Below are 19,093 nucleotides of genomic sequence, written 5' to 3'. Positions count from 1 at the left end.
CCTTTTGCTACTGCGCATACGTTCTGCGCATCTCGCGATGGTCCGAGAAAATCGGGTTTCTGTTGGTGGTGCCTGCTAAAACAGAAATATTTTTTTGCGTTTTATATAACCAACCTGGGAAAAGCAAGTCTTGGCACAAGGGTTTTTTTTGGATCCGAAGAGAAAATTAGGGGTAACCACGTAATAAATTTTCAGATATAATTAATGTAGGAAAAAATGCCTACATTGTTATGTATTTGGTCGCTTTTTAGAATTATTGTTGCTTAATTATCTCTGAAATATGCGTGGTTAGCCCCAATTTTCATTTTGGATTACAGTATCCCATACTAAGATCGCAGGCCTCTCCCACATAGTCACAAACGGCGCAAAAATGCTTCTGTATTAGTAGGCATCGTCCTTAAGTGCATCCATAGCTTAATATTGTACCTATCCTGTTTATAATTTGTTGTAAAACATAATTTGAAAAGAGAGTAACAGAGTCTGTTTTTAGATGAGGTAACGATGTGTAAAACTAATCCTACATCACAACCAGTCAGGCCAGTTATTGATGAAATTAATCGGGTTTTTTTTTTCGCTTAATCCTGTTGTTTACCTGACCCCCAAACAGATTGTATTTTTAAGATATTAATACTAATATTAATACTCTTAGCGATTTTTGCTTTAGAAAGTTGAAAACTTCTAGTAATACGATCAAGTGGGTGAACTCCCGATGGAGAAGACTCCCTCGAGCGGACAATACTACGAAGTGGACACCATTAGAGTGGGTGTTTTGGGCCGAATTTATTATTGGTTTCTGTAACTAATTCTTTTCCAAGGGCACACTTTTGTAAGACAGCGAAGTGGAGCTGGAGCCATAGATTTACACTTTTAATTGGAGTGGTTAACTATGAATGTGAGATGGTTTTCCAATCTTGGTCTGATAAACTTGAGTACTCGCGCGTTGTTATTAAAAGCTAAGTACGCATTCGTTTGGAACTTTTCTGGTTCTTATTCCAGTTTAGGAATAAACGGATAATGATTCAGAATAAAAATTTCCAAAAGAATGGAAACTCTGAAATCAGAGTACTCTTAACAGACCCTTTCCAAGTTGCTTTGAACCTCATTATGAAAGCGAGTCTAAAAGCAAAGTTTTTATTATGAAAATTAGCCTCGTTTTCATAGTGAGGTTCACAGCAACTCGGAAATGGCCTATTGAAGTGACCTGAGAGCCAATACTTGCTCATGCGTGTTTTGTAAATAAACTTGGCGGCAACTGCAAGTTTGTGAAATTCAGAAGATGAAGGTTACTTAGCATTTACCTGGAAATCAAGGAAATTCCCGGCGGTTGGAAATTTTCTTTCCTTTTTTTTAAAATTTCGTTGTTCCTATTGGAACGTTCCTAAATTTATGAGCTTTTCGATTGATACACTGTTTGTGCTTTCCAGTTTATGTCAGTACGTTTTTTTGCATCCAATTCCCATTAACAAAAGCTAGACCATTTAAAAATTTCGAACGGATAGTTTGTGTAAATGGTAAATGTCCTCAGATTTCATTCGCCAGCCTCGTTCCCAGGGCTCCTCGCGCTTTTGAAGCGAGGCGAACTGAAGGATCTTGAGACGTGTCTTCCTGATCAGCTCAGCGGGTGACGTCACATGTTATTCCGCGCCAAGGACGACTGTAGACGCAATCTCGTACCAAGAGTCTCCAGATACTTTGGCCAGCGGTTGGCCCTCTGGAGAGAATCTGGGGTACTGGGACCAGTTGCATAAAACTTAACGGCGGGCGTAAATGCCATTCACCCCTGAATTTTTTTCATCCCAGAATCCTGCGGTATAAAGGCAAACTCTTAGCAGGGTAGCCAGTCACAAAAAAAAAAAAAAAAATTTTTCCAAAGTCTCAAGGGGCGACCAACCACATGTCGAAGAACCTGAACCCAGTTGTTTGAAAGCCGATTAAAGCTAATTAACGATGAAAAGTTAATCGAGATTTTCATTTAGTAGTCAAAAGATTTGATTTGGTTCGTTTTGATATTTCTCGTTAATGTTGATTTTGAAAGCTAGTTTTATTAAACCAATGCTAAAGAAGCTTCTAAGTCAAAACTGAGGGACAAAAATCTTTCGAAAGAATCTTTATTGATTAGTAATTAAACTCAAATCAGAGTTCACTTTAATCCAGGATTAGCTTAATTGGGCTTTGAACAACTGGGCCCAGGCCTCTGAACTGACGCTGGCTACGACATTACAGGAGACGAGGCTGTCCATTCGCTACAAATTTCTGGGACTTGAATATTCAGCTGTAACGTACGAACAAATCAAAATGTGCTGGCTTGCTTAAATATCCTTTGTTAAAAAATCCTTAGAACCATCCGAAAAAAATAATTAAAGGCTTCTGTGAGCCACCCCGTGAATGCAGAAGTGAATAGTGGTAACTGTAAAGCGGTACTCGCATCAAACTACGCTACAAGGATTCGTTGACGCCATGCCGCATTGCGGGAATGCATTATGTATAAACAATTAAACAATTAAAATTACACCCGCACTCTGATTTCTTCCGATACGCGAAGCAACGCAAAGGTGGACGTGTGCGTTCTTCTGGTAGTTTTGCGTGGTTGCCAATCGACGAAAAAGCGTCCAGTTTTTCTTCCAAGTACCTCCTTAATTTTTTTCCTCGCGTCGTGTTGTTGCAGAATGAAACTTGATACTGATGTGAACGATTTTGGTTGCCTAGCACGTGACCTAAAGCCGCCGTTACACGTTGAAACTTTTAGCTGAAACTTGTGTGCAACGGCGCTGCGAAACAAGTTTCAGCTGGCGTTGCACCGTGTAACATGGTCGGTTTCGTGAAACTTTTTCGAACTTCCGTTGCGAGACAAGTTTCACGAAAAGTAGAACCGCTTTCTACTTCTGCAACGGCTCGCAACGGTCGCAGTGGTGAAAAAACAAGAGTTTCACCGTGTAACACCACTTCGTGAAACTGGTCTCGTTCGCCGTTGCACACAAGTTTCAGCTAAAAGTTTCAACGTGTAACGGCGGCTTAAATCTTGCTGTTTTCAGCATGGTAATATTCCTTTCTACGTTCAAAGACGGCTTCTGTCGCGTTTTATAACATCGGAAGAAGCTTTCAATCTTGCTAAAGTTGCTATTTTGGCTTTATCCAAGTGAACGTAAATATAGAAATACATCAAGCGTTGCAATAATTGTCGCTATGCATTAGCACATTTTCAGTGTTTACATTTGTTCTGCTGAATCGATCTTATCGCTCACATTAGACCCCGAATGAAATTTATTGCGGCTTCTGTCTGGGCGAATTTCATCCGCTAATTGCGAGGACATGTGTTTGTTTACACAAGATTACGCCGAGTTGTCACGTTTTATCAATAAAAATAGAAAAACAGACAAAAAGCTTTTCTAAATAAAAAATTTATTCAGATAGGTCTTTTCATAGGCCTAAGAAGCAAAAGTGTATAATTTTCGTCGCGAGGCGACTTGCAAGCGATTTGAAGTAAATTTTGAAGCGAATTTATCGGAGCACGTTTCTCTAACATGAAAAATCAGTCTATTAGATTAGTATTTCAGTGCAAATTCACAATCAAACCTGTAATTATTTGTGTGTTGTATTCCTAGAAGCACCTAACATTACCAAGAAAGTCCGCGGATTAAAAGTTGATTTGAGATCCGCCTGCTCATTGCGTTGGTAAAACCACAAATGGAAGAACAATTTCTTCGCCGTTAATGCTTGATTTCCACTGTTGAAACTGTCAAGCATTCCATAGAAGTTCCTCTTTCGATTAACCGTTTCGAAAAGGTGTCTTTTCCTTCCGAAAACACGAAATTGAAGATTTCTAAGGTTACGACCAGCGTCAGCGTGAAATTCTCCTACATCACGATAACTTATTCACTGCTCATGCCTGAAAGTTAACAACCCAACCACCAAGTGACAAAAACCCCACATCGCGATAACTCGTTCATTGCGCATGCACGCATACACGAGTTTAAAAGACAGTAAAAATTTGCTTGGATTTTGTCCTCTAGATGCCCTAGCTTTCCCCAAATGAGACACATTTGCGCCCTTGACTATAATTGGCAAAATATGCAAACTTTTGACCAACCAGTGACCAATATGAAAACGTTCACTTTCCATTTTTCTGGATACATCCAGGCTCCATATTTATTCGTATTTGTATTCAATATTTAGATTAAAAAATAAGACGGCTCACATTCGATGATCAATATTCGTACATGTACATTAGAACAACAATCATCCAACCTTTAACAGCATGAGCTACGCTGGCTTCAATCTAAATCAAGATTTTCTCACAGTGGAGCCGTGAACGTGAGAAGTTAGGGATCCCGGCATACTCGTTTAGCAGAAATATTCAGCCACATTCAGGTATTGAATTGCTTCACATTCACGTATTAATTCCATTCAGAAAATTATTTTTATTTGGCTAAATGCTGCAAAAATGCACCAGATATTTTCCATTTTTCCACTTTATATTTTTGGCACATCGACGTTTTACTCAACCAAAAAGATGGAGCGTTAGCCGGTCAAATGGAAAAATCAGATTTATACATTAATAGGAGTTGTTCTTTGAAGCGACAGTTTCTATGAACCTGATAATGATTGTCGGAATGTTGTCAAGATTGGGTTGGTGTATGTTACACAGGCATTGCAAACAGTCACTGGAACCACCATTTCAAGGCTATGGTACGGAGATATCATGACTTCTTAGTTCACATTATACGGGAAGATTTTGTTCGTCAGTGTCATGGTCTGTGCAAATAGTTCTTGAGAAGTGTCCTCGTTCAAAACACCAGGTCAGCGGCAAAACGATATTTTGAACAACTGTTCCAAAATCTTGCACAATGGGGTTTTGAGCAACAGCGCTAATCAACAAAGAAGTTACAAAATCTTGCCATGGAAAAAGTTGTCAAGAAAAACGTTTTTTTTGTTTAATGTGTTGATACAACTCTGTTGGCTATTTGACAGCACAGTGTATAGTTTTAATTTTTGACAGCCGACTGCATACTGAAGGCCTGTTCCGCACGAACAATTAATTGAACAAGTTGCCGTTGTACAAATTCTATTTTCCCGTTTATAGGAAAATACTTGTCAACGTTTTCTTTGACAAGTCTCCGTGTTCAAAACGTCGCCAACAGTTGCTCAACAAGGAAAATTGTCGAGTAGCGAAACTTTCCCAGTGGCACGATTAAGCCGGGCAAGTAGGCTGATTTAAATGACATGTTTTATTTTCTTCCGTCTACGACGAAATCTGGCAAGCTCTTCCTTGGCTAGCCTGCGAACAGCAGACGTATTTCCGGTGGTCGCTTTCGGCGGGAGAGAAGCGACGACTGCTGTTCGCAGGCTATTCCTTGCTTGCTCAAAACCTGGCAAAACCAATCTTCATCAAGGAAAACTTGTGAAAGAAAACTTCTCAAGCAGTATTGTTCTTGTGATGGAACAGCAAATGTTTTCATGCAGTTAGGCGAGTTTTTCTTGGACAAGTTTCCTCGATCAAAAACTGGCCTGTGGAACGTCACGGCGGTAAAGGAAACTTGCTTGTTTTCGAGAGACTATGTTTAAGACACCAAAACAAGAAAACTGGGCAAGCGAATTTTGCGAAAACTTGGGTCCTTGAAAAAAGACAGAAATTTCTTGGTGTTGGTTCGACAATAATGTAAACTGAAGGCATGGAAGTTTCTTGTAGTGTAAGTGTTGATTTGGTTGTTATGGAAGTTACCATGGAACCTTGTCAGCAAGGATAAGTTTTCGTAAGAATACATGAATTGACCAAGTTGTAGCAAGTGGATGTCATTGAATTTCAATATACCAAAGATCTCTAAAAATGGGATCTCTTTGGTCATCAAAATTGGGATTTATTTATGATTTTAACAATACGCTTTTGCAGAGTAACGAGACGACGGAGGTTGGTTTTTATGTTGAACCTCAAACTATATTACAACAATAAAGATATGGGTTAATTAAAGAATAGTACAATATACGTAAAGAGGTTTAGGGTAGGTAGAATCTGAACTTATATATTATACCAACAGAACATTTCAAGCAGTATTTAGGACGCGTGTTGAACAGGGGTTGAAGATAAATAAACAATCCTAGCCCCACTTTTATCCAAGTCGCTCAATGGTTTGATTAATTGAAATCTTATGACTAATGTTATTCAATTGCTCTTGCTTATCATTTTTGAAATGAATGCTTCATTAGAGCTCGGTTGGAGGCAAATTCTGTTCGAAAGGCCTAAATCGTCTTACCTTGGGTCCAGAGGCCCTTTGCCTAAACAATCAAAGTGAGCAAATTAAATAACCGCATCAGCGGGCATCCGGGTATAATCGCCTAAGAAATTCGGATTAAGTCATAAATAGTTTTCTCCGGCAAACTGTCAGCTCAAAATTACGTAACACTGGAAAACTAATTGCTTTCTTTTTCGAAGGGGCAAATATATATATTTCGTTAAAAATGCGAAAAAAAGGTCAGCTATCATTTTCGTAAAACAAACAACAGCTTCTGAAATTTGGGGAATAAAATTTCGTTTCCTAAAACTTTTTGCAACTTTACAGTTTCAGCTAAAGCATCCGAACAAATCAATTGGTATTAGCTTGCACAAATATGTTTTTAAAGGGCACAAATCCATCTGTTGTTTGTGAGCTGCATGAAGAGTAATGGAAGTGCGTCACAGCGCACAAGATATCGCGTTTGGGTCAAAGTGGCTCCAAAAATAACCCATTAGATGTAAATAAGCTCTGTTATAGAGCTAGCACGAGAGCTTAAAGGGGCAGTGTCACCTATTTTTAGTGCTACTTTGAATAACGAGCCAAAAACATGATATTTGTATGGATGTAAATGTCAAAATAATGGTTCAGTCTTGTTAACAACAACCCTTAAAGTGCACAGAAACTGGTTTCATTTATCTTTGGCTGCGGATAATCTTTAAAAAAAAAAATGGCTAAAAAAATGTATCTTATAGGATGCGTCGATCGACACATCGACCGATGTATCGGTCGATATGTCTCTCGTAACCCGATCGATACTCGACCGACACGCGACCGATATGCTGCTCGGCTATCGACCGAGAGTCGACTGAAGCCCATCAATATAGACCATTGACTGTCAATCAATGAAAATCCACCTATACATTACCGGTATATCACCGACACTTCATCGACTTTCTGTCGTTAGCCGACCGATATATATCGGCTGCCACTCAATTGAACGTCGACATATACCCATCAATAGGGACCTTAAGCAGCGACGACAACAACGTCAACGAAACCGTCAGAAAACAATAGTTTTAATTAACAAAACACTGGCTCTGCACGTGCATGATTATATCCTTTGGTACATTCTTTTGCCGTCCTCTGCAAAACAACAACGTGAAATTATGGAGAACGTAAACGCATGATGATTACATTTCCTTTCTCTTTCTGAACTTTAAAGGCGCCCCTACGACGTTAGCCCCTCGATAGTTCGGCCACATTACACAAACTGAGAGAGTATAATCATTGCTTCATCACACTCAAGTACCATGCTCCTCAGTGAGAAATGCAGGCTGCCATTGGAAAGAACCGTTCAATTTGATTCCCCAACTGACCAACTCTTTTTTCCAAAGCGCTTGAGAATTTAACTATTCCATTTTTTTTGGCGGAAAATTCGCACCGGTTTTTCCGATACAATTGGAAAGCGCCTTGGGTAAACGTAGCTTTCGAGCGCTGATAATTCTCTGTTCAAAGGGAACGTGAAAGACTTATATCCATGCACAATGCACAATCCTGTTAGAAAAAGAAACGCATCTTTTAACTTAAAGTTCTGCTCTAACAGTGTGTAGAAATTATTTCTGACCCCAGATTGCAAGAAGACCGTTTTGCCGTCATGAAAAAATAAATGGAAGGGAACATTGTTTTTGAACAAACATCCGTATAAGCCATGTTTGAAATGACCACTAACACCAGGATATTAACAGTATCGTTAGATATTGCCTTTTTAAACATTTCTCGGTACAATGTTTCACGCGTGGTTAAAATATAGTATCACCACACTAGATAACTGGATCTTATAAACAAAACATGAGAAACTTGGTTAATTTTCTAACAAATCCAAACAGGATATCCTACCTACACAATGTCCGTTTTTTAATCCTTGGAACGTGAAATGTCATTAGTTTTCCCGGGGGGGGGGGAGGGGGGGACTATACTCCCTATAATGTACTATACAGGTAGAAAAGAGCACCCTTTTCAGGTTGGAGGTATATGAAAGGATGGGGATTTCACAAGCTGAAGGATAGGGAAAACGGTCATTTAGGTATTTAAAAAGGCCATCAAAATATCTCACACCGCGGTGGACCACTGCGAAATGTGATGCAGTTTTGTTACTGCAGGTAAAAAAGAGGGGTATCATTTTCTTTGCAAGGTGTATGAAGGTTACCTTTGCTGTCAAAATGGCGTATAAAAAGGTAAGGCTTTGGACCCCGGGTCGGAGACTCACCGTATAAACGTTTCTTGAATTTCCTCCCTCCCTGGTTACTTTTGTTTATTGAAAAACAATTTTCAGCATCACACTCATATAATACTGGTCAATATTTTACTAGTCTGGTTTTTCTACCCTTTTTTATGACAGAGAAAACCTAATATCGTTGGCTTTTTATCGCCTGCCATTAGGAACTGTTCTTCTATCGATGTATTTAAACGCAAACTTAAAATATGGCTTTCTAACCGAGAGTTTTATGAACAATAATATCTTTGTTGTTTTTGTAACTGTAACTTTTATATTTTTAATTTACATACTGTACACAGAAAGAGCAAGGTTTCTATTTCGTTGTGATTAGTTCGAAAAGGCTTTAACATTTCCATTAGAAACAAAATTAATATCAATCCACACAAATAGATGATGGTAAGCCTGTGTTTTTGCATTCCTACTCACTCAGACTCTAATTTCCGCAAGAATAATTCGGACTCTTCTTCGAGAATACTGCTCAGTCAGCTGTCAATGTCATACGGATCTTAGAAAACAAGTTTTTCAAGCCATCTTCTTGGAAACTGAAACTGAACTACTTTAGAAAAAAGTTCTGCTCGACAACTTTTCACAGAGTGGTCACAACTGGAGGCATTTCGTCCATGGCACACAAAATAAGAGCCATGTAAGAGGACCCAAGGCTTGAAAGCACATTGCTTCTTTAATGCGAGTACAAGCATTGATCAGGTTGCAAAATTCAGGATATGATATTTATTCACATTCACCGAAGATCTCATATCTGATCTGATTTCATATCAGCTCACGATCAATACTTTGATTTAAAAATAAAACACTTCACATTCAATTTTCGTATGAACATCCAAGGTTAATATTCGTTAATATTGCTATCAATACCTTTTTGTTTACGTCCAGAAATTGACACTTCCATAAATACTTCCATCTACTTTCTTGATTTCTGATTGATTAGTATTTATCAGTATTTATCTGACGGCATCGGGGGAACAATTCTCATGCGTCATAAATCGCCAAAAAATATTAATATAGGATCTATACTGTATTCGTTCAAAAGAAATGTGTTTTCACATTCATCTGTGATATTTTTAGACTTTTTTTCCCCAGAACACGTTGTTCCCTTTTAACAATATTTTGTTTTACCGAGTGGTTCAAAATAATTCATGAGCCAACCTCATACCCAGGCCAGCATCAGTGTCACTATGGACCAAAATGGCGCATTTGGCGAACGATACGAAATATCAAATTGGGAGTTGTTTTATGAAGTAACAGTTTATATGTTTGATGCTGTGATACCCAAAAACAGGAAAAAGGTAGTACTTATTGTCAAGAAGCAGTCCAGATAAGGATGAAGTTTACTGCAATGCGTTGCAAACCATACCCCTGACTGCACCAACGCTACATAGCCCCCTTTACATTGGGCCGATTTCTGTACGATTTAGTACCACGACGTGAATCAGGAGCTGGAAATGGCACAAAATGGCCTTTGGTTGTTCCACTCTACTGTGGAACAGGTTTCGTGGAATAACTTATTCCACGAAACCTGTGCCGATGATTATGTGACACGGTGATATTGAAATTTCTTCAAGAGTATTATAAGGTTGTGTACTAGGAATTTTACTTAAGGTGGGATGATGAAATCGAATTAAGCGATATAGTACGAGTCCAAATGTGCAGACGAAAACCACTTGTGTTTTGGTTCAACATTCGGTCCATAAATCATGGCAAAATTAATCAGCCACGCAAACAATATCTTTGCATTTACGCAGTATATAGTTATTACTGTTGAAGCATTATTCTTCAAAAGGTATTATTTTAAACACTTTATTGGATGCAAAACAGCATAACACAGTTCGTAATAAGCAGCCAAAGACAGAGCTCCTCGTGGGAGGTAGGAAACTTAAGCAACCACGACGTCGACGGCAACGAAAACGCCTCAAAATAATTGGTAAAATGAGCAAAAACGGCAATCGCTCTGCAAGCGCGTTATATGTTTTTGTACATTTCTTTGCCGTCATCAGCAAAGCAAGAACGTGAAATGACCAAATTCATGGTTTTGTAGAGAACGTGAGCACACGACGGTGAATTTTCCATTCACCTTCCTCACTTGAACTCCGTTCCTATCAAGTTAGTTCCAGGATACTTCGCCCACAATGTACAAGTGGAACGAATTGGAATAATCGCGAGGTAGAAATAACGAGAAGTTCTGATATTTTCAAGTGATATTTTCGTTGCCGTTGCCGTCGCACATTAGAAAACTAATATCAGTGTAACTTTATCTTTTCTTTGAGCTTCGTTTTTACAACCGCTGAAGTTGCATTCATAACTCCGATGGTCTATCTTCAACGGATGTAAATTCTGTCCGGAACAACACTGATCGGAAATGAAGACGGAAATGTTGGTTGCGAACCTCTTTTATTTATTTCTGAATCTAATTGTTGATTGCGAATGTGAATGGAGATTATAATGGGACGATATCGGCCATTTACGTAAAATGGAACCCGCTTGGCTCAAATTTTGTGCTCTTTTTCGATTTTTGCAGGCAGCTTGAAAGAGCTGACAATAGGACTGCTGCCGGAAAAAAAACATTCACAGAAAAGAAGAGTGTTGCGTCTTCTCCACTGTCAACAAGAGGGAACTGAAAATAGTTTCACTAGAAACATTAAAGGCTCTGGATTGACTCTGGTGAAAGAAGAAGAGAATCAGTTTTGGTGCGTAAGTGAAACATACCAAATACACTGCATTGATAAAACTAGATGACATAAATAACTATTTAGGTATCAAGCAACGGTTTGACGGCGTTTGATAGGTTCTTCAGTTTTTAGAAATTGCTTTAGATTCTGAAGTCTTTAAATTCGGAGGGAGAGAATTCCAAAGTTTCGGTCCCCTGTAGGAAAATGAACATTTCTAGCATTCAGTTTTCAGAGTATATTTACTTCTAAATATTTTATCTATTTCCAGAAATAATCGCCCAATACGCTTTAAAACAAGTGGCTTACATGACAAGTTAAATTACCTAGCTAATTCAAATATTACAACAGCTTAATTCCAAATTTGCAATCCGCAGTATAAGATTAACTAAAACTAAAAATTTAAACATTCTATCACACACACATTCGATTAGAACTTAATTTTCTGAAGCCCTCCTAAACTCATATATGCTCTTCAAAAATTCATATTCCAGTCTAGTTATTGTAAACAAATAAACGTTTCTCTTCAATTTTTAGGTCACTTTGTTCCCAACAAACATCAGCTAAACCGGTATGTCTACCAACACCAGTAACACAACCTATAACATGAGCAGCGACCAGTACCGCGGATCATCTACCGGCCTCCTGGCGTCACAGTGTATTTCATGGATTGCAGTGCTGCTAGCTGAGTCTCTGGCCATAGTCGTCCTTAATATCATCACCATTATTGTATTTGTGAAGCAGCGCCGCCTTCAACGCCGGTCTGTCTACTTGATCATCCATCTTGCAGTTGTCGACCTCTTAGTTGGGGCAATTTCAGCTCCCCTGTTAATTGAACTTATGGGAGACGAATGTGCCTTGTGGGAGATGAACTATAGCCCTTTCAAATTTGAACTGTACCGCTTGCTTCCCATGGTATCTTTACTTAATCTCGCTGCTCTTTCTTTAGAGCGAATGCACGCTACTCTGCGTCCTTTGCAACATCGTTTCATGAAAAAGCGTGTTTATTGTGTAATCACTACTGTTATTTGGTTAACGGCTATAATCAGAGAAATCATTTTGTATTTTGTGGTTTTCAAAAATCCAACATCTATAGGCGTATACGTAGCGTTTGCCGTGTATGAGGCCCCGTGGTTCATTTGTCTCTTCATTATTTGCATTTCGTACATTTCCATTTTTATGAAAATCCGATTCGGTTCTCACCCCAAGCGCTCGGGCAATAGTTTGATGAACAGAGAACGACGGCTGACCTCCGTCATGTTCATTGTTTTGGCTGTATCTTTACTGACGATGTTACCATGGGTAATTCTCGAATACATCATTCTATTTGATCCCGAGTATTTCTACTTGAACCTGTCCGTCAGTTCATATTTTAATTTAAATGCGACCACAGGTTTACTTAACGTCGCTAACTCGTTAGTCAATCCAATCATATACGCCATGCGTATGCCAGAATTTAGAGAGGGCTTAGCAGCAATATTTCACAGGACTCCAAATCAGGTAAATGCAGCTGTTTCGTCTCTGCGCCGTCCTTAGCTTCGCCTCAATCGCGGGAAGAAATATAGCCTGCGAATGTAGCCGTCTCTTATCGCTCCCCGCCTCTACGGGCTGTCGTATCCTCGGTAATGCCCGTAGCGATGGGAAGCGATGAAGGCCCGCTGTATTCGACTTCGAAGGTTTAAGGGAAGAAACGTCTTTTAAGTCATGTTGTGCAACACATTTTCTTACCGATTTTTTTTCATGGGACAAACGTCAACAACAATTTGGCACCACGAAGATTGTTTACTGGCCATTTTAAACATTACAAAAATGACAGGAAACCAGTCGGAAAAAGACGTAAGTGGAATTCTGAAACAGAATTCACTATTTAGCTTGAAGTTGTGACCGGATGTTTGATCTGGATGATTTTTAATTTCAATTTGGGTTATTAGTTCTCTGTAGTACAAAAACTCTCAAGAAAGCTTGGCAAGTAAATAGGGCTATTCGTATTTTAAAATCAGAATTGTCAATATAACAAATTCGATATATATTAAAATTTGTACTTGGTTACGAGGCTTAGGGGTGAAAGATAAATAATTCAAAAACTCATTAATAATTCATAAGCCCTTTGACCTGTCAAATGGTCGGTAATACATTACCTGCTGTGACTTCATATCGATAAACCTCCTCCTTATTAGTACGCGGTGTTTTATCGGCTGATAAAACACTCCTCATTAGTATGCTGTGTTTTTCTCGAATGCTAATTTCCAACGTACACAAAGGCATAATTGTTATGAACTCTAATTGACAAGCTTTTCCAGGAATGTTTTTGAAGCCGTTCAAAAAACTCGCAGCACATGTTTTATCGGGTCTAAAAAAAACATTTCTTAATTTGTTTTGGTTTGATTACCCCAAGCCTCGAAGTCAGGCTGGAATTTTACTCAGTAACATACCGAGATTAGTGTATTAATAAACTGTCCGTTGAGCTATGAACACACACCTATTACGTATCGCTAAGAAATTTGAATAACTAACGTATGAGAAATTTTGAAGGAATGTATTTGCTCGAACTAATAAATGGTGGGCATTTTTGATTGACAGCCAACAAAATTAATAAACACCTCAGTCAGATTTGTAATTACACATCTTCCACGTACTAGTTGTACTCGGTAACAAGACGATGCAATAAATAAGTTATTGAATCTTTAAACGTCGTTGTTGCACTTTTGAGTTTACTGAACTTTCTCCTCTTGAAGCAAAGTTTATTTGATATGATAAGACTGAAGTGTGGCTTTTTATTGGTTTAAAAACTACCTAAGCCAGACTCCTTTGTTATAAACGTGACCTGTGATTGGCTGATCAACGTCGGGTGGTCGTTGTACTGTAATAGAATAACTGAGAGAGAGAGAGTCGCGCGCAACACAAGACTTCATGACCGTCATTCAAATACCAGACGTATGAAGAATGTTTCTCAAATAAACCTGGCTTAATGGCCTAGCTTCCACTGACGAGACCTCTACAGCTTAGTGGTGGAGCATCCGGACTAGTAATCGGTAGTTTGAGGGTTCGAATCCTGTTTTGGGGAACTCGGATCCTCTTTTCCGAGTCTGCCAGTTTTACCGACTGAAAAAATATGTTTATCATCGTTATCAGTTTTACATATTTAATATGTCAATATGTTTGCTTTCTTGGAAAGGTAAAACAATTCTGCGAGGAGCTGCAAAAAGGGTAAGAATCTAATTTTTACTTGTGGATATGCTTTAGCATTCACGAGTGTTAGGGGCATTCTGTATGCAAATGAATCACTCACTCCGGTGTAACCGGAAGTGGAATAATAGCCAATCCCACGTCGGAAAAAAGCGACAGCCGGAAATACGTCTGCGATCGCAGGTAAGATTTCCGTGGGTCGCCATTGCATGGCTGTTTTTTAGTGCTTTGGACGCATTCTCGTTGCATTCTCCAACATAAGAAGCAAGTGTCTGAAGAAGTGATAAAATAGTGTTCTTCGAAGGTGAAGCAAAAGATTCTCAACAAATGAAGATTGATACAATAAAGAGCGATTGTGCACCTCCTCCACTCACCGAGGCGTAAATCTTGATGTCGAAGTCGAATCAACGGTAGGTGAGAAGACAGAAGTTTGTGACCTTTCATGTATTGTTGAATTATCCGTTGAATTTCCTTTTTACTACAGGCACATACGAACAATTCCGCTACGCTCAAGACGAAATAATTGAAAATTTTCTTTGCCGCACGCGGCTACGGAAATGTAATTGTTAATCATTGTAATCACCGATGTATAAATTATCACTCACTTTCTGCTTTTTTTTTTTTCTCATAGAAAAGCCACACTTAAAGAAATAACAAAGAGAATTGAGGATCACAGTTGTCTTTCAACACCGTTTAGGAATACTTGTACTATTAATATCGGTTGAACAAATTTGCATATCCGTGATTACGGTAAAATTGCGCGTTTCCGATATTTTTATTTCGTTTGGCAGATTTTCATTTAAATCAGGGAATCTAAACCTTCTTTGGCTTTCAGTGAACTCGCCGTTTTCCAGAGCCGTTAGCTATCCGTCCGATACCTGTCCGTTGTTTGATGGATTAGTTTACTTTACGCAGCGAAATCATTTATTGCATCGAAATCGCTTTTGGTAATTAAGCTATGCGAACTACGACTGAGGGACATGAGCATCTAGTGTGCATATTTTCATCTGGTGAAGTCACAATTTAACTTTTTAATTCATGAGTTCTTTCCCGTCATGAATTTATTTATTTATTTATTTATTTTTATTGTGTTTTTACAAAAACGTGGCAAGCTTTTAATAAACTGATACAATTCAGGAAGTGTTCTGTTGCTGCTTTGAAATGACCAAGATATAAAAAATAAATACTACAGTTGTCGGAAAGCCATTTACATGTAAGGAAAATAATTTGAATCTCCTCACAAATAGGGCCTTGTGCCTTGTGTGATCGAGACATGAAACGCAAAATCTTCAAACTCAAACCGATCCATTCGACCAAAAACATCCGGAAATTCTGGTACAAAATCAAAATGGAACGGCAATTTTCAAAAAGGTCAGTTCGTTACGAAATCTTTTGGCATTTTATTTCGATCAGACACTCGGCTCTAGCTACTCCAGCAGTGATCAACATTATTTACAAATGAAACGTGTTTCCGTCTTACTTCACCCCACATGCTTAAGAATTCTTCCCTCAAGGTGTTTGCTTTGATAACGAAGAAGACATTGCCCTTCCATTGATCAGTTGTCGGGTAAGTCGAAAACAAAGAAGTGAAAATAAAGTGGATGGGAAGGTCTGTTTCTTAAAACTGTAAAAATGCACTTACAACTTCATCGACACCATGGAAGAACAGAATCATCCTTCAAGGACGATTACCAGCCCTTTGAGGTTAAACGAAGGAATATCAAGGGATAATAAGCACCAGGCACAGAGTGATGGGTCGCGCTCGGATTTCTAGATCACGCGATCTCGGGCTCGGATTTTTGAAGGGCTACGTTTGAAAAACTAGTTAAAGTCTCGGCCTCGGAATTTAAACGAGAGTCTCGGCAGGCCTCGAATTTTTCCACTATACCCCCTCTGGAAATATGTCCCTTAGGTCACCCCCCTCCCGCACTGAAGACTAGTTTGGGCAAACTGACCACCTCCTGGAAAATCAAATTCCTTCCGTGGGAGGGAGGAGGGGGTATGGATAATTTTTGGAACTACACATTCTGTTTACCGTAATCCAGCCCTTAAAAAATCCAGAATTAAAATTGTTTACCTTTATATCTGGTCATATAGGGCAAAGAAATCATTCCACCAGTATTAAAAGTCTTTTATTAGGTGAGGGACTGGGAACATCCACCCCAAGGAAAAATTGGAAGATAGGAGGCAGCCACAAACAGCTGCATAACATTTGAATCCTCAACACCAAAAAAAAAAAAAAAAAATGATGACGCCTACCCCAAGGACATACCCAAACTTTGCCTTCCTTGTTTGATTCTTCCTTTTCCCAAATACCTCAAATTTTTGTAAGGCTTACTTAAGTCTAAGTGGAAATCTGCTGTCCAGTCTGTCAAACCCTGACCCTGTTTACGACAAAAGTATTTGCACTTCTCTTACCTTGTTTATGACATGAATTAATTTTTTGAAAAAGAAAAAAAATATAAATTTTTTACTTGCTAATCCGTTTTAACAATTTGTAGGTAGTCAGAGAAAAATAGACGCATTCCTTCCCCCAAATGGGGGGAAAACGCGTGAAGAGCCCTAACAGTTCAAAGGCCATTCCAAACAATTATAAATTAAAGCCACCTTTTAGTTAAGCCCATGGCATCAATGGCCACTTTCATCGCCATATCCACGAGTTAACGATAGTGTCACTTTGATGTCCTTTTCCAGTGACTTCAATGCCTGCGATCCACCTTTCCACATTCCGCTTGGGGTAACTATCGGAGAAATGCCAATTGCTGCAACAAAGAAAGATTTTTTTATGTAACTTTTTGCCTCTTGAAATTTATTACTGATATAAATGGGGAATAAAGGCCCGTTTAAACGGTTTCAACATTTGCCCAATATTCGTTCGACAAAAGTTGAACGAATGTTGGGCAAATGTTGGATGAACGGAGTGTTCAAACGGTTTTAACGCCATTCAAAATTTTCAAGAACAAACGAAATAATGTTGAATCGATGTTGAATGAAAGTTTGAAACCAATTTAAATTTGATTCAGCACAGTTTCAACAAGCTTTCAACAATTTTGAACGACCTGTTCAAGCGCCTCCGACATTTGGTTCAACAACTGTGTTGAACGCATGCTGAAACAAATGTTGAAACCGTTTCATGAAACGGGCCTTAATCTTGCCTTGATTCGTTGTTATATCTTTTCTCATTTTCTGCCTTTTAGTAGTCGGATAGCAAACAAGAAGAATTCAAGAAAGCATTGTGTTGTGTCCTCACTGTCAAAAAACAGGATGAACATTTTGCAAACGACATTCACGGCCAGATGGCAGCAGATTTACGGTTAGTCGCAAGCTGTTCGCTAAAAACAAGCACACCAACGCTTCCTTGATTCTACTAATTCCAATGCCATTATAGGTGGATTGCATTGCCGCCATGTTGGTGGTTAAAACAAAAGAAAATTGCTTGCATAGCTTACATAAAAATGGAAGTTAACTCCTAAAGGAGAAAAATCCGAAAAATCTTATTGTTCCATACCGCCAACATGGCTGCCATAACGAACGTGCAATAAACCTATTCTTATTTCATAATAAGAAACATAGAAATCATTCTTCTTTCGTGTAAAAAGGTGGTTTAATATTTCTTAACTTACTTTAGGCGTATTTCTCTAAAACTAAGTTGGGGAACTGATTATAGTTCAGCTAATATGACACACTGACTTATCTATCGGCTGATGGGTGATATATTTATGTGAAATCGACTTTGAAGAGACCATTTCTTTGGCTGAGATATATATTTTGTACGCAGTAACCATATACGAACCTATTGATTCCTCTAACTATTAATTCCCTTAAGTAAAGGAAACAACTTGCTTGCTTGGAAAAACTGTCCACATGTTGACTATTAATTGTAGTCAATTTGACAGTAAAATTCGAGCCTTTTCACTTAAAGTTACCGTGTACGTTCAGAGGGAAAATTTTTGGATTTTCGTTTTTTTAGATAAAAATAAACCTGACAGTAAGCTCTTACAAATAAAAAAAGAATTTTAGAAAAAGAGTGATTATTTGCCGAGAAATTGGAACGTAAGCGATTTCCACCGGAAGTTAAATTTTACTTTGATTGACAGCATATTGCTGCTGATAAAGCCACCCATTGCGATAGTCGCGCGAACGGTCTTTCTATAGTCTTGAACCCCTCACGTTTCTGCACTCCGAATATCCTGTATTTAGTGGAAGAACTTGCGTTTGTTCGAGTACGAAACTAAGATAGAAGAACACAAAAACTTTAAGGTACATTTTAAAGTAGGTAAAGGCCTTAAAATCTTCCAGCCAAGCGAATATTTGGAGACGCGCTTGTTTCAATTCACGCGTCCGTGAATCGCTTCATGAGCTTCTTTATTATTCATGATTTGCGGCTGAATGTTATCACATCACTGAATCTTGTGTTCGGGTGCGTAAACCTTACAAGTCTCGGCAAGCTGAAAATAAAAAAATTGAAAAATAACGCAAAGAATCAAGAAGCATAATAATTACTGTCTTGATCTTTCCTCAACGTCAGCCGTCGCTACAAGATAACTAGTAAGGCGAACAGTCGCCACTCTTGCTTGTAGCGTTTTCACAAAGACTTGCTGTATTAGTGTAATTTCCAAAGCGTTAAACTGAGTCAACTCTTCTAAACGGTTCCGTTTAAACGTTTTCTTTCAAGCGTCAAACGGATACTTGTTTCCCATTTGCAGCATTAATAAACGTCTTGGAACGTTCATTCAAGAGCG

General features: G+C 38.6%; 1 protein-coding gene across 3 annotated transcripts; it reads left to right on the top strand.

Moving 5' to 3' along the window:
* Positions 1–4,270: 4,270 nt before the first annotated feature.
* Positions 4,271–13,854, top strand: LOC146451010 (uncharacterized). Of its 3 annotated transcripts, none has more exons than XM_085099694.1 (3): positions 4,271–4,368; positions 11,018–11,190; positions 11,703–13,854. In XM_085099694.1, exon 3 carries the CDS (start codon positions 11,739–11,741, stop codon positions 12,699–12,701), a length of 963 nt encoding a protein of 320 aa, XP_084955820.1. In that variant the 5' UTR covers positions 4,271–4,368; positions 11,018–11,190; positions 11,703–11,738; the 3' UTR covers positions 12,702–13,854. The 3 variants fall into 3 exon arrangements, with proteins under 3 accessions (XP_084955820.1, XP_084955819.1, XP_084955821.1); XM_085099693.1 differs by lacking the exon at positions 4,271–4,368 and adding an exon at positions 9,588–10,366; XM_085099695.1 differs by lacking the exon at positions 4,271–4,368 and having other exon boundaries at positions 10,707–11,186.
* Positions 13,855–19,093: the final 5,239 nt, after the last annotated feature.

The sequence above is a fragment of the Pavona decussata genome, unplaced genomic scaffold, assembly GCF_977016875.1.
Source record: "Pavona decussata unplaced genomic scaffold, jaPavDecu1.1 SCAFFOLD_413, whole genome shotgun sequence".
Taxonomy (NCBI): Eukaryota; Metazoa; Cnidaria; class Anthozoa; order Scleractinia; family Agariciidae; genus Pavona; species Pavona decussata.
Note: the sequence above shows the minus strand (reverse complement) of the source record. Positions and strands in the feature narration are given on the sequence as shown.

What these genes read in the sequence shown, in the direction of transcription:
- LOC146451010 (XM_085099694.1), top strand. Translation starts at nt 11,739, where the DNA reads ATGTCTACCAACACCAGTAACACAACCTATAACATGAGCAGCGACCAG.